The sequence below is a fragment of the Podarcis filfolensis genome (assembly GCF_964270895.1).
Source record: "Podarcis filfolensis genome assembly, chromosome: 8".
Taxonomy (NCBI): Eukaryota; Metazoa; Chordata; class Lepidosauria; order Squamata; family Lacertidae; genus Podarcis; species Podarcis filfolensis.
In genome coordinates, this window is record NC_139611.1 from 34,366,146 (window position 1) to 34,379,164 (window position 13,019).

The 13,019-nt window shown below is 45.1% G+C and overlaps 2 protein-coding genes across 21 annotated transcripts in view; one reads left to right on the top strand and one right to left on the bottom strand.

The window, feature by feature from the left end:
• LOC310768262 (uncharacterized protein) lies at nt 1-9,115 on the bottom strand. Its single transcript, XM_083626148.1, has 3 exons — nt 9,074-9,115; nt 1,429-2,720; nt 1-1,046 (listed from the first exon to the last, which is right to left on the bottom strand). Exon 2 carries the CDS (start codon nt 2,705-2,707, stop codon nt 2,321-2,323), a length of 387 nt encoding a protein of 128 aa, XP_083482274.1. The 5' UTR covers nt 2,708-2,720; nt 9,074-9,115; the 3' UTR covers nt 1-1,046; nt 1,429-2,320.
• Nucleotides 8,772-13,019, top strand: part of AKTIP (AKT interacting protein) — a 22,898-nt gene continuing 18,650 nt past the window's right edge. For 3 of the 20 annotated variants that reach the window (XR_014551230.1, XM_083626104.1, XM_083626109.1), the window contains exon 1: nt 8,847-9,022. The gene's annotated coding sequence lies outside the window, so the exon portion shown is untranslated. Of the gene's footprint in view, nt 9,400-10,204; nt 10,455-13,019 lie in introns of all 20 variants that reach the window. The other 17 variants (XR_014551229.1, XM_083626111.1, XR_014551231.1 and 14 more) reach the window with 13 other exon arrangements.

Here is a 13,019-nt window from a genome sequence, read left to right on the forward strand (position 1 = left end):
ACAGGAGCCATCTTCTGAAGAACATTGAGGGACCCTGATGTGACGTCTTGACGTTGCGCACACAAAGTTGCACAACGTCCTGACACCGCTCCATGCCCAGCTCTGTGTTTGACTGCAACAGGGTGTGTGTGTGTGGACTCCTCAAAAAAAGACTGAGGGGGCCCAAAATGCCTCAGCCCCCTGGAGCTGGTGCCTATGCTGGGAATTGTAAGTGGGAAGAATGCTGCTCAGGTCCTGCTTGTGAGCTTCCCATAGGCATCTAGTTGGCCACTGTGAGAACAAGTTGCTGAACTAGATGAGATCCAGCATGGCTCTCCTTCTGTTCATATGTTAACCAGAAAAGGAAACAAGGCTAAATGAGCAGATGCACCATCACAATCAGCCATGCTGTCAAAGATCAGCCAGGCAGGGTCTCCTTTGCCATATTTAACAAAAGCAAGATTGTGACTTGCCGCTATACAAAGAGCAGCAAGCAAGTCCATCTTTCGACAAGGTATACAAACATGTCTTCAAACCCAGTCTCATATATGGAAGCAGCAAGAACATGCTCCCTCCCCATCTAATATACAAGTAGATACAGTACTTAAAGGAGTCAACTATGAAGAACGTGCTCTTGCAAACAAACAATACTGAAATGCATTTAATGTTCCCTCTCATCTATAGTTGAGGGGGTGGGGGGAAGTATCTTATTCATTGCCAATATGCCAGTGGGGTGGTTCTCTGATGTCTCTCCATGGAGAGTTTTTAGCTGAAGAGGCAAATGAAACTGGAAAGAATGAAGCACACTGGACAAAAAGGTTGGGTTGGAAATATTTTAGGAAACAGCCTCTGACCAGCGTCTTTGGGACTCTTTGGGATTCAGCCTTGGATCTCTGTCTTCGACACCCTGTATGTAAGTTCTTCTTTGGTACATCAAGGATGCTGAAGGTACCCTAGACATGTGAAAATAAGAAATGTGCGCATGAAGCAACAGAATAGCACAACCTCACAGAATCCCAGAAGTCTTAACCATAGCTCCATTTCAACATCTTCTCAAATTAGCCTGCCTGTATCTCATTGGTAAGGGACGCGGGTGGCACTGTGGGTAAAACCTCAGTGCCTAGGACTTGCCGATCGCATGGTCGGCAGTTCGAATCCCCGCGGTGGGGTGAGCTCCCGTCTTTCGGTCCCAGCTCCTGCCCACCTAGCAGTTCGAAAGCACCCCCAAGTGCAAGTAGATAAATAGGTACCGCTTTATAGCGGGAAGGTAAACGGCGTTTCCGTGTGCTGTGCTGGTGCTGGTTCGCCAGAGCAGCTTTGTCACGCTGGCCACGTGACCCGAAAGTGTCTCCGGACAGCGCTGGCCCCCGGCCTCTTAAGTGAGATGGGCGCACAACCCTAGAGTCGGACACGACTGGCCCGTATGGGCAGGGGTACCTTTACCTTTACCTTTATCTCATTGGTAAAGCATTGGTCTTGCTTAGTGAGAGGGCATCTGCTTTGCATGCAGAAGGTCCCAGGGTCAATCCCCAGCAACTCTGGGTAGGGGTGGGAAAGCACCCTGACTGGAATCGTGGAGAGCTGCTGCCAGTCATTGTAGACAACGTTGAGCTAGATGGACCAATTGATGGACCTCTTTGGGAGCTGCCCAGAGACTTGTGCTCGTGGGGGGACAATATGCATACCATTGAATAAATGAATAAAATAACCTAAGAATATTAATGGCCTAACTTTTAGTAAGCTTTTGTGTTTTCATTTTGTCGTCAGCTGCTTTGAGTGTCCTTTTTGGAAAAATACTTTTAATAAATATGAAATCTTTCCAGAGGCTCTGTGAAATGGAAGAAATTCAGGACTAGTGAAAGACAACTGATACACACTTCCAGACTTGGCAATTAAAGGAGAGGATATGGGAAATGTATAAGCCCATGTAATGCAGAAGAAACAGAAGTTGTGTACACACACATTTCAAAGCACACTATTTCCCCCAAAGAATCACAGAATTCCCAGCTCCCTTAACAAAGTGCAGTACCCAGGATTCTTTGGGCAAAGTCTTTAAATGTATGGTGCTTTAAATGTATGGTGTGTATCCAGCCATGGATACTAAGTGGGCCAAAGATTCACCCCAGGTTCCACCCTGCAAGAGAATATGTGGCTGACTAACCAACTTGGCTCTTCCATAAGTCTTAACCATAGCTCCATTTCAGTTAGTTGTCCATTCCTAGCGAGCAGCTCCTCCACAAGAGCCAGAGCAACATCACATCTGTGCAAAATCTCCTTTGTCAGAGCCTGGATCAATGCTTCCTTCAGTGAAGGCTTTGTCTTTATGGAAAGCAGCACTCTCTCAATCTTCTCCTGCTGGTCCAGAATGACTCTTTTCTTCTTCATCACCCACACAGGTATCATCAGGTTCTTTCTTCTTAATTTCCTGCTCTGTTGGTTTCTCTGTTGGGCCACATGCTTCTGCTTCATTGCTGGCTAGTGTGTCATAGCCCTTCCACTCTTCCACATGTAGCTTTACCAGAACATCTGTCTGTTCCATGTTCTGTTCTAGACACAGCTCAGAAGCACTGTTCAGCAGATCCTCATCATCCTTTGTCCCGTGCATCATAGCAGCAATCTCCAAACTATTGCTGTCCCTGAGATCCGGAATGTCATTGGATAAGATGTCGTGGACTATCACTGGCTCCACACCTCGTGTGTTCCACTTGGTTCCAGAAAAGTCAAGCATCCTTTTCACTGAACTGCAAAGGAACCAAATTGATCATCGGATGGAGATCTGAATGGATAAGGACTACTTTGCTGGGGTGAGCTAGCTTCACTTTCTATGGAATCATAATATTTAAAGCTTGCTGTGGCCATGGCCTCCCTTATCTCTCTGCTTGTATGTGCCAAGACATCCTTGTCCATGACCTTCACTCAGTGGTGGCTGGTCCATTAAGGTGAGTGCCTTCAACTTGTTCTCACCTACCTACTTCCTTATTTACAACTAGCCCAAGGGCAGTAGCCCCCTGGCTGTCAGCTTCCTGCTTCTCAGTCTCAGAGTTTCCCTTGTGAAACTCAGCGGAGAGGAGGCTTGGGACAAAGCTAGAGTTAGTAGGCCCTGTCTGTCTTTGACTTTCAGGCTCCACCTACCATTGGCCTCCATGCCTTCTGCCACACCAGTTCCAATGAGCATCAGCTGCTACAAGCCTTCACTGCTCCAGCTCCACCACACTCAGCTCTGTCAATCTCCTTCCCACTTTTCCCTCCCTGCCCTTTATCCCAACAACAACCTCCTCAAACACCTACATGATGCCACCTCTCTCCTTCCCCCTTTCAGATTCCACCTCAGCGTCTGTTGTATTTGCAAGATCACAAATGAGCCACAGAGACTGAATTAGAAGGAACAAATTTTCTTTAGCTGTGGGCTGCTGCCAAACTGTATGCAAAAGTTAAGCTAGTCAGATCTAATTGGCTTCATTTCCCTGCTGGTGTCTTCTAGAACTGATTCCCACCATGTAACTATTTCTAAATCACTTTAGTTCCTGCTCGCATTGCACCTATCTTTTCCATGAAGCCATTGGGCACAATGTTGCCACCTCGCTCCTGTGCCTTACTGCCACACTCACACCATACACTGAAAGCACTTTAAGCAGCCATGCCTTCCCCCAAAATAATTATAGGAGCTGTAGTTTGTTAAGGACACTGAAAGTTGTTAGGAGATATCTATTCACCTCATAGCGCTACAAATCCCAGGGTGATTTAACAAGAATTGCAGTTATGTGAGGGAATGGGGGCCTCCAACCAACTCACAACATCCTCAACAAAATACAGCTCCCATAATTCTTTTGACTGCTTAAAAGTGTTTTCCTAGCACTTTAGGTGTATGGTGCAGATGGGGCCTATGCTTGCAACCCTGCCTAAGCACCTGGAAATAGAGTAGGGTTTCCAACCCCACAAAGGGGGTTCTGTGGTCTACCAGCGTCTACAGTGCACATGTGTTGCTGTCTAGGGGGGCATGTCTAGCCTGCACGTTCTAGGGAACCCCATTACGCATTTAGTAAGTACAAAGTACAAAGCACCTGAATGTTGGTTGCAAGGATAAAGTAGCCATAAAAGGAGAATTCCTGGATGTCAAGATCCAAGTATGGGGCAAATACTCTTTGGTGAGAGAACTCAAGATCAGAGTTAAAATCTCAAAAGATGCAGCAAAATAAAATGTGTAAATATAGGCTGTTAGACCTTTAAAATATGCCCTTCTAAGTTCCTTCCAAAGTCCTCTTCCTCTAGCATAGAAAAAAAGACCACACATTTGGTAACTCTCAGATTCCTGTGCTTTTCCATATAACATTCAGGAAAAGTTGCACAGGCAATAAAACTTGGCTTAGTTACAGTGATGAAAGTTCCTAAATGATTGGTATATGAACTAAAAAATGGTTGATAAGAGCCATGAAGTCTGAGCTGGAGTGACCAGCTCAAACCTCTTCATTGGCTGAGCTACTCAGGTAGATTGGAGGGAAACAAAGTCTTGATTACGGTACTTAGTCCATCCCAAGGTGAGCTAAGGCTGGCAGGACAGCTCACTCTATGGTCTTAACTCCTTCATGTATTAATTAGATTTAAGCATGTTGGTTATATGACACTGGTTATCTCACACTGAATAGGGTAAGACACTGATACCGCAATGCTAAAAGCAAATTATTAAGTTGAATCATGACCCTAGAGGCACCACTGACATAGCTAAGTAAATCTTCATAGGAGCACCTCAAGTTGATGCTGTCTTAAACCCTGTAAGCAAGCCCTGGAACAGAAAGCAGATCTGGTACCTTCTTCTTGCCCTAAAACAGCAAAGGCAGCAGATGATAGTCTCCTGGAAGCAGTTCAAGCACTTAGATGTCCTCATCTGTTTTGAGTTATTGATGCTATGTCCAGTATCCCTTGGGAATAACAAATGAGCTCTAGGGACTCAAGAAACTTGTAACCAGATTGAACCACTAAGGTCTAAATTAGATCTCAGTTCTTTTGGTATCAGACATCTGCCCACTCCTACCCTGCTCCTTTTGCCTTGGGTGCAGATTCTTGAATAGTCAACACACCAAAGTTTTATGACTCCATGGTAGGATCATGTCATCTCACTAGCTGTATACTGCCATTGTGACAGCTCTCAGCCAATGCTTTGTTGCTATCTTCCCAAATAATTTGCATGTTAGGACCACATTGGTGGAAGTGTGCCAGCAAGGAGTAGAAGGAAAGGGACTGAGCAAGGACCCAGCATAGTGTACCGGTACTTAGAGTTTTGGACTAGGACCAGGGAGACCAGACTTCAAATCCCTGCTCAACCAGAGTTCATTTCTGACACCTGACCCACCCATTTTTTTTTGGGGGGGGGCGCTTCTGACCCCCGAATGTTTTGGCTTATTTTTTGGATTCCTAACCCACAGACCATGTTTTTGCTCATTCTTGCTTTCTCATGGGAGGTATTTTTGTTTATATTTTGGCTCTTGAACTGTGGGTCACATTTTCACTATTTTTTTGGCTCCTCATATACAAGTCACTTTGTGCTTTTTTTAAAAAATAAAAAAGAAGTCCTGACCCACATATCATGTTTTGGCTCATTTTTTCACTCCTACCTCACAGGTCACGTTCTTGTCCATTTTTTAGAGACCTGAACCACTGGTCAGGAGCCAATTGTGATGCATGGGCCAGGAAGCCAGAAAATGGCCAAAATTGCAACCCCAAAATGGCCAAAAACGTGACCAGTAAGTCAGTGTAGCACAGACCTGTGTGATGGTTTGAGTGCTGAACTATGTATGACCTGGGAGATGAGGATTTGAATCCCTACTTAGCCATGAAGGTTACTGGGGTGAACATGGGCCAATCACTGCCTCTCAGCCTAACCTACATCACAGGGATGTTGTGAGGAGAACATGGAGGACTATATGCATCACTTTGAGCTCCTTGAAGAAGGTGGTATATAGAAGAAATAAGTAAATATATTACACAATTACGCTCTCCAGAAAGGACTGCCTGTGGCAACCTGTTGTGTGTACACTGTGTGGCACACCCAGCTTTGCTCCCTGTGATGTGTGAAATTGCAAACATTGCTGTTTAGAGAGGTGACATCCAAAAGTCTTTGTGCCACGCATGAAGTGATAAATGTGGAGCTGAATGCATAAACAAAATAAAATCTATAATTTTATCTCTGCCCTAAGATCTCTGCAGCTTCTACCTGTATTATAGTGTTTAGTTATGTTTTATACCCAAACACATTTAACCCTCATGTTTGAAAATCTCCCCCATCTCTTAAGCGTCACAATTGTACTTTCTGCAAGTCCAGATTTTCCTTGCTAGGTATCCATTTGTCCATATGGGGGCGACAAGTGAGTAGAAAATGTACTTTCAAATGGTATTTGAAAATAAAATTGCAAGCGTATTGTAGTGAAACAATAAAATCCTTCCTTTCTTCCTTGGATGCCATTTATTGAAATTCTTCCTTATGGATGTGGTGCCATTGATGTAACCAGCTGGGTCTGCTGTACATTCATACTGACTTCCAATATGCTATCAACAATCTTATTCGTTCTGGACTGTCAATTCCTTCTGATTTTATCCTTAACCTTCTTATTTCACCTTGAAGAGAACAATCTATGCAGATTCCAGTATACTTAGCAGATGAAATGTGCTTGATGCCCTTCCCCCCAAAACACAAATATGTTACATTTATTTTACTTTTATTAAGTGGGATACTTATTTCTACTTTTGTGGGAACCTGATACAAGCTCCAGTATTATACAGCAAGCACATGGGCCAACTATTTGTTTAGGGCTAGTAACAAACTATTAGACATTGTATATCAAGAATATCAGATGGAATGGGGCAGGTGGTTGTGAAGGAGAGGAAATTACCACTTGGGAACTACCGCCTCAGAGCAGCTCACCTTGATATACCATTTTTCCTCCGAGGAGCTCAAGGTGGCATACAGAGCTCTTCTTCCTCATTTTATCCTCACAACAGTCCTGTGAGGTAGGCTAGGCTGAGAAACTGTGACAGCAAGTTTCTTGACTGAGTAGGAATCTGAATCTTGGTTTCCCATGGCCTAGTCCAGCACTTGAACTGCTATGCCATACAGTGCCAGGTGAAGACTTTTTATCCACAAACGGCTTTTAAACAACTTTTAAAAATAAATAGTAATAAGCTGGACTTACCCATTTTATGGGACAAGTTTTATTCTGTATGATGCTCTTATTGTTTCATATTTTATTTTTGATAGTATATATATTATTTTAATTTTTTGTGAGCAACCTGAGGATAATCCATTATTGGGTATTTTTAAATAAAGCGCTGTAAAATGAGATTTTATGATACAGGGTGGTTGAAGCCAGGAGATAAACACAATTTTAACAGGAGAAAAATCCAAGATCAGTGAGACTGGCTTGTGGAATCTGTGGGACCCTGAGAGTAATGGTTTCCCAAAACTCCCCCATGGACCACTTACCATATTTTTCGCTCTATAACACGCACCCGACCATAACACGCACGTAGTTTTTAGAGGAGGAAAATCCGTAGGCATGCCACCCGTAGGCATTTCCTCCATAACACGCAGACATTTCCCCTTACTTTCTAGGAGGAAAAAAGTGAGTGTTATGGTACAAAAAATACGGTAATTACATTTCTGCCTCCTGTAGCATTTGTTGTAATAATAATAATATTTTTATACCCTGCCCATCTGATTGAGTTGCCACAGCCACTCTGTGTGCTGTGCTGATTCTTGATTGTATTTTTATTGCTACTTTTGTTTCTTATATTGTATTTTGTTGTACAATTTGCATACAGAGTACAATGTGTAATACAATAAAATACAATATAAGAAGTAAAAGAAGCAATAAAAATACAATTAAAAATTAATGCAAATATTTAATGCGGACTTTTCGTGGTCCGCCTACATGAAGTTTGTGGACCACATGTGGTCCATGGCCCACAATTTGGGAACTCTTGGTGTGGAACACTTGGCTGAGTTCAGAACAGGGAGAAAAGCAAGGAATTTCCTCAATTCCTTCCTCTGCTAGCTGACAGGTTTGCCTTAGGAGTCCTGGTACCAAATAATTAAAAATAATGAAAGGATGAATATGGTACTCTTTGCATTCTTGCATTTTTGTTTTATTGCCAAGATTTTTATACTGGCCTTTCCAGCACTAGTTTGCAGTAAGTTAAAAACAATAGAATACAACAGTCACTATAACAGTGTTAATTATTTAATTTAAAAACAGTAGAATACAATAAGCAATGTTACTTCTTTATTTACTTAATCAAAAGCAATAAAAGACAATAAGCACATTAACTTCGTTATTTATTTAATTATGAGCAAAAAAAGACAACAAATATTGTTAATTCTTTAATTAAAAGCGATGAGGCACCAAGCAATATAATCAGCAACAGTTAATTACAGATATTAATGATTAATATTGTTGCTACTAATAACTGCTACTGTTCGTAACAACCGATTAGCTGTTTTCATTCGCTTGAATCTGTACTGAAAAACAAAATAGCGAAGGAGAACCAAGCCCTTTGGCTACACTTCAGGCCCCGCCCCACGGCTCCCTAGTCCCACCCTCTCCTGCGTCACCAATGAGTGCCTTTCTCCTCCCGTCGCGCATTTGTCCATTGGTAGCTCCTGCGCCCGCCAACCAATCTGCGTCCAGAAATTGGCTGTCCGGACCTTCAATCCTGAACGCTCCCACCTTTTTCCCGCCCGCCTCCCTCCGAGGTGGACAGGTCCGCTGTCCAATCCTGATCCACGCACTGGGCGTCGCCGGGCCCCGCCTCTTAACAACAGGCCGAGGCGGCTTCACGTTTCCCTCTTCGCCTCACAAGGGGGCGTCGAGGCGTTACTATGGTAGTCACAAAAGGCTGCCGGGGAGGGGCTTGTCCTCTGATTGGCCCGCGCGCGGACCAATAAGAGTGCCCTACCTCCGCCGGAAATCCACGGCCAAAAGGATGAGTACCTAGCCCCGATGGGTGCAAGCTGGGAGGAGGAGCAGCGGCTGGGGCAGGCGAGCCGATCGCGGTGAGCTGGCAGAAGGCAGAGGGTGCGCGTGGCGGGGTGTTCTTGCGTTACCTGGAGTCGCGGCCCGCCCGCCGTGAAGTCGGTGGAAGGATGGGCGCGAGGGCAAGGAGTGCGCATGTGCGTTGCCCGGTGCGGCCTTTGCGACGGTGGCTGAGGAGGACCAGATTTCTCTCCCCCCGCCCGTCCTCCTTCCCCTCCCTCAGGAACGCGTTTGTTCGAGCTGACAGCCCGGCCTGCGCTCGAGGGCGGTGGCGGGCGCGGGAGGTTTCCGCCTTCGAAGCTGAAGGTCTGCCGAGTGGGGAGGGGACGGCGAACGGGGGTGGGGATGGAGGGGAAAGAAGGTGGGTGCCCAAGAGGTTCTGGGGCTCCCGAGGCAGGTATGACGGGTCTCACCTGGCAGGGCTGTTGCCTTGGAGGAGGGAAATGGTTCCGTGGTGCCTCCCGGTTCACCTGGCCTGGCGCCTGCACTTTGAGCCAGCAACACCTTGACAAGCCGAAGTCCAGCAGGTAGAGCCTTCCCCCTCCATCCCCCCATATTGCCAGCGAGGGGATTGGACATTAGGTGTGGCGGGGGACGGACGTTCACCTGCTGAACTTCTAGCTGGAAGGCACATATGCAAAGGCGCCCGTGTTATCCCTTCCTTTCCTGTGCTTTTTGAGCTAGCAGCTTAACAAGCAGAAGTTCAAAGTCTCTCCCCCCTCCTTTCCTGGCAAAGGAGTAACTAAAAAATAAAACTTCACCTGCTGAACTTCTGCTTGACATGCTGGTGTCTCGCAGGAGCAAAGCCACTTTTTTAAAAAAGTGGGTGATGCTCTTTTTCATCTCTCTCTCTCCCTGTGAGGGGGGCAGGGGAAGCTTTATTTGTTGAGGACTTGGTTGCCACACTGCTGGTACAAAGGTGCAGGGCCATTCAGGGTACCAGCCTTGCCTTGTCATTTTGACAAGTGGCTCAGCAGGTGAAGCTTCCCTGGCTTGATTAAAATTAACACAATGGAAGAAAGGTAAGCAGGTGAGTAAGTGTTTGCTTGTCAAGATCCTGGCTCACAGTGGCAAGCCTGCCTTTTAAAAGTGGTATGCTAGAGTACAAGGTGAATTTTTTTGTTATATCTCAATGAGAGAAAATTAACTTAGATGCAATACTTTTTAATTTTACCTCTTGTTACTGTTTCTCTTATTAATAGTAGTTGAACTTCAGTTGGTGAAACCTTCTACAACTCTTTCCCCCCTCCCCCCCCAAAAGAAAGCTTATAGACATGAGAGGTTGGCACAAAACAAAAGGTGACATATTCAGAGCAAGGGAAAGAAGGTGAGAAGAGGCTAGTCGTTTGAAGCCAAATGTACCTGAATGGTGCCTCTTTTGTGGAATTGGAAAAGATGTTGGCGAAGGGCACTTGATGGACCAGTGGATTTCCTTGTGAGCCAAAAGAGCAGGTATCCATCATCTGGGTGATGGAGGTGGAGGGGTGGGGTAAGAGGTACAAGAGGAGTTTTGGTCCAAAAGGTGTTGCATTTCTGGGAAGTTAAATGGGATGAGTGACTCATGAGTAGAAGGGGTCTGAGCAAAGTATAGTAGTGTCTCCCTCTGGGGATGTGAAGCTCTGCTTCTGGCAGCCAGTGAGGCTTAGGTGGAGAAGGAATTGGAGGTAAAGGGGTTGTGTGTAAACAACATTGCTGGGGAATGGTTATTTCTGGAGGGTGAGGAGAGTCGCCTCTTAAGGGAGAAATGGAGAGTTTATTTCTGGTTTAGGGGTTAGTAGGGAAAAGGGCTATGTTGAATGCTGGGTTGTAATATGACTGTACAGGAATGCTCTCCAAATGATGAAGAGACAACATGTTGAAAGGGTAGCTAGGAAGTTAGCTGGGTTAGGGACTTAGGTTGTTGGATTTATGTGGCCTATGTTGGAGAACCTCACTTCTGGTGAGTGAAGATAGATTTGAGCTTCAAATTCTGTGCTGCTTTGTATCTGCCACCCATTCTGTGACTTTTACACAAGGAGCTATTGTTCCTAAGAGTACTGTGCTAATTCTCTGTGAATGCCTCTTGGGAGGTTTGTTGTTTCCTTGCTGATCAAGGGTGCACCTGTGTGGGCTTCACATAAGCACCTGGCTGGCTGCTGTGCTGGATGAGGTAGACCTCTGGTTTGTTCCAGCTAATGTTCTTAATCACCCAATCAGTAAGTAAATTAAGTCAGTTGAGTATATTGGTGAGACAGTCTGGGTTGAAATAAAGAGATCCCTACCACTAAGCCTGCTCTCAAAGATGTATGTGGTTTTTTAATTGCAAGCTTTCTCACCCCACCGTTTTTTTGCTTATTTTGAACTCTTCTCGTTTTCTCCCCTCAGCTCTCTGGGGTTTATCTGCCTGTGAAATGGTTGAACTAAATGTTAAGGCAGCACCATTTCATCTGACCTATTTCGGCTCCTCTCTTCATCAGTAGGGAGTTCATCTGCCTTAGTGCATACCCTTGCATATTGCAACCAAATCAATTAGGTGGGCAAATATAGGTGTCCAGAATCTGACTTATAAGAAGGGTTGCTATAGGAGATTATTAAGAGGCAGTGGGGTGGGGAGGTGTGACAGCATTTCAATGGACCTGGCAGACGAGTTTAACCTGTTGCTATTTCTCAACTAGCCTATTTTTATGTTGCATGCTCATAAGGTGAGCTCATGCCTCTTTGAAGATGGCTTGCAAAGAGTATATATAAACTCAGAGGAAAGGAAAGGAGAGCCATAGTGTGGGTCATGAATAAAACTTGCTAAAATGTACAAAGAAGTGGATCATGAATACAGGTCAAAGAGGGGAAAACACTGGAGAATCTGCTATTAATTTTTTTGGGATCTATTATGAGCCCTGCTCAAGTCCCTCTGAAATGAAGAGAGACTGTACAACAGCAAATACTGACTGCATTGTTCAGAATCCAAGGTGTTTCATGGTTGGGTGTGCTTGTTAGTCCCCCTTCCTTCTCCTGTGAAACATACAGTGCCCTTAGCTAGAGTTTGCCCTTCAGCTGTCTGTTTAAAGCGGGTGGCGCTGTGGGTAAAACCTCAGCGCCTAGGACTTGCCGATCGCATGGTCGGCGGGTGCACTCCCGGCGTTCGGTCCCAGCGCCTGCCAACCTAGCAGTTCGAAAGCACCCCCGGGTGCAAGTAGATAAATAGGGACCACTTACCAGTGGGAAGGTAAACGGTGTTCCGTGTGTTGCGCTGGCTCGCCAGATGCAGCTTGTCATGCTGGCCACGTGACCCGGAAGTGTCTGCGGACAGCGCTGGCTCCCGGCCTATAGAGTGAGATGAGCGCACAACCCTAGAGTCTGGCAAGACTGGCCCGTACGGGCAGGGGTACCTTTACCTTTACAGTTAATTTGCTGTGTGGTCCATGCAGGGAAAGAGTATGCTAGTATATGCGCTTTTGGGTAACCATATTTATTTGTTCAGGAACTGCTTCACACACACTCGTTTAGCATTAAAACCTTAAGCTAGTGCCATGGGAAGCACACATACGGTGTTCCTTCAGTTGTAGTTCATATGTGGCATAGATAGCTATATGAATTATAGCTGTATTGGGGGGGTGCGTGCGCGTGCAGATCTATGATAACAGGTTGGACAATTAATAGACCTAAGGAGGAGGATACAGCTGGATATTCATTTGGTATTGTTTTAATCACCCAGTGGCAGAAACAAAACAATTTCTGCCTCTTGAGGGGATAGTAGTGATTTAAACCCTGTATAGAAATTTCAAAACAGATTGTTTTGTGAAATTCTTGGTAAGTACTGGTTGTGAGAATTCCTCCCCCCCCCCCATTTTTTTTATTCTAAATCTGCTCCATCCTTGAACCTAACTGGGTTCTTGTAAATTCCCTCAAAATCATTGAGGCTTAAGAACATAAAAGAGTGAGTTAAGGGCTGCAATCTATAAGAGGACACTTGAAATAAAAGTGGAAGTTGTTGAGTGCTGGTGTTCAAGAGCTTGTCAACCTCCTTTGACTATATTACTG

Excerpts from the sequence above, each read along its gene's own strand:
- LOC310768262 (XM_083626148.1), bottom strand. The coding sequence starts at position 2,707 with ATGCTTGACTTTTCTGGAACCAAGTGGAACACACGAGGTGTGGAGCCA.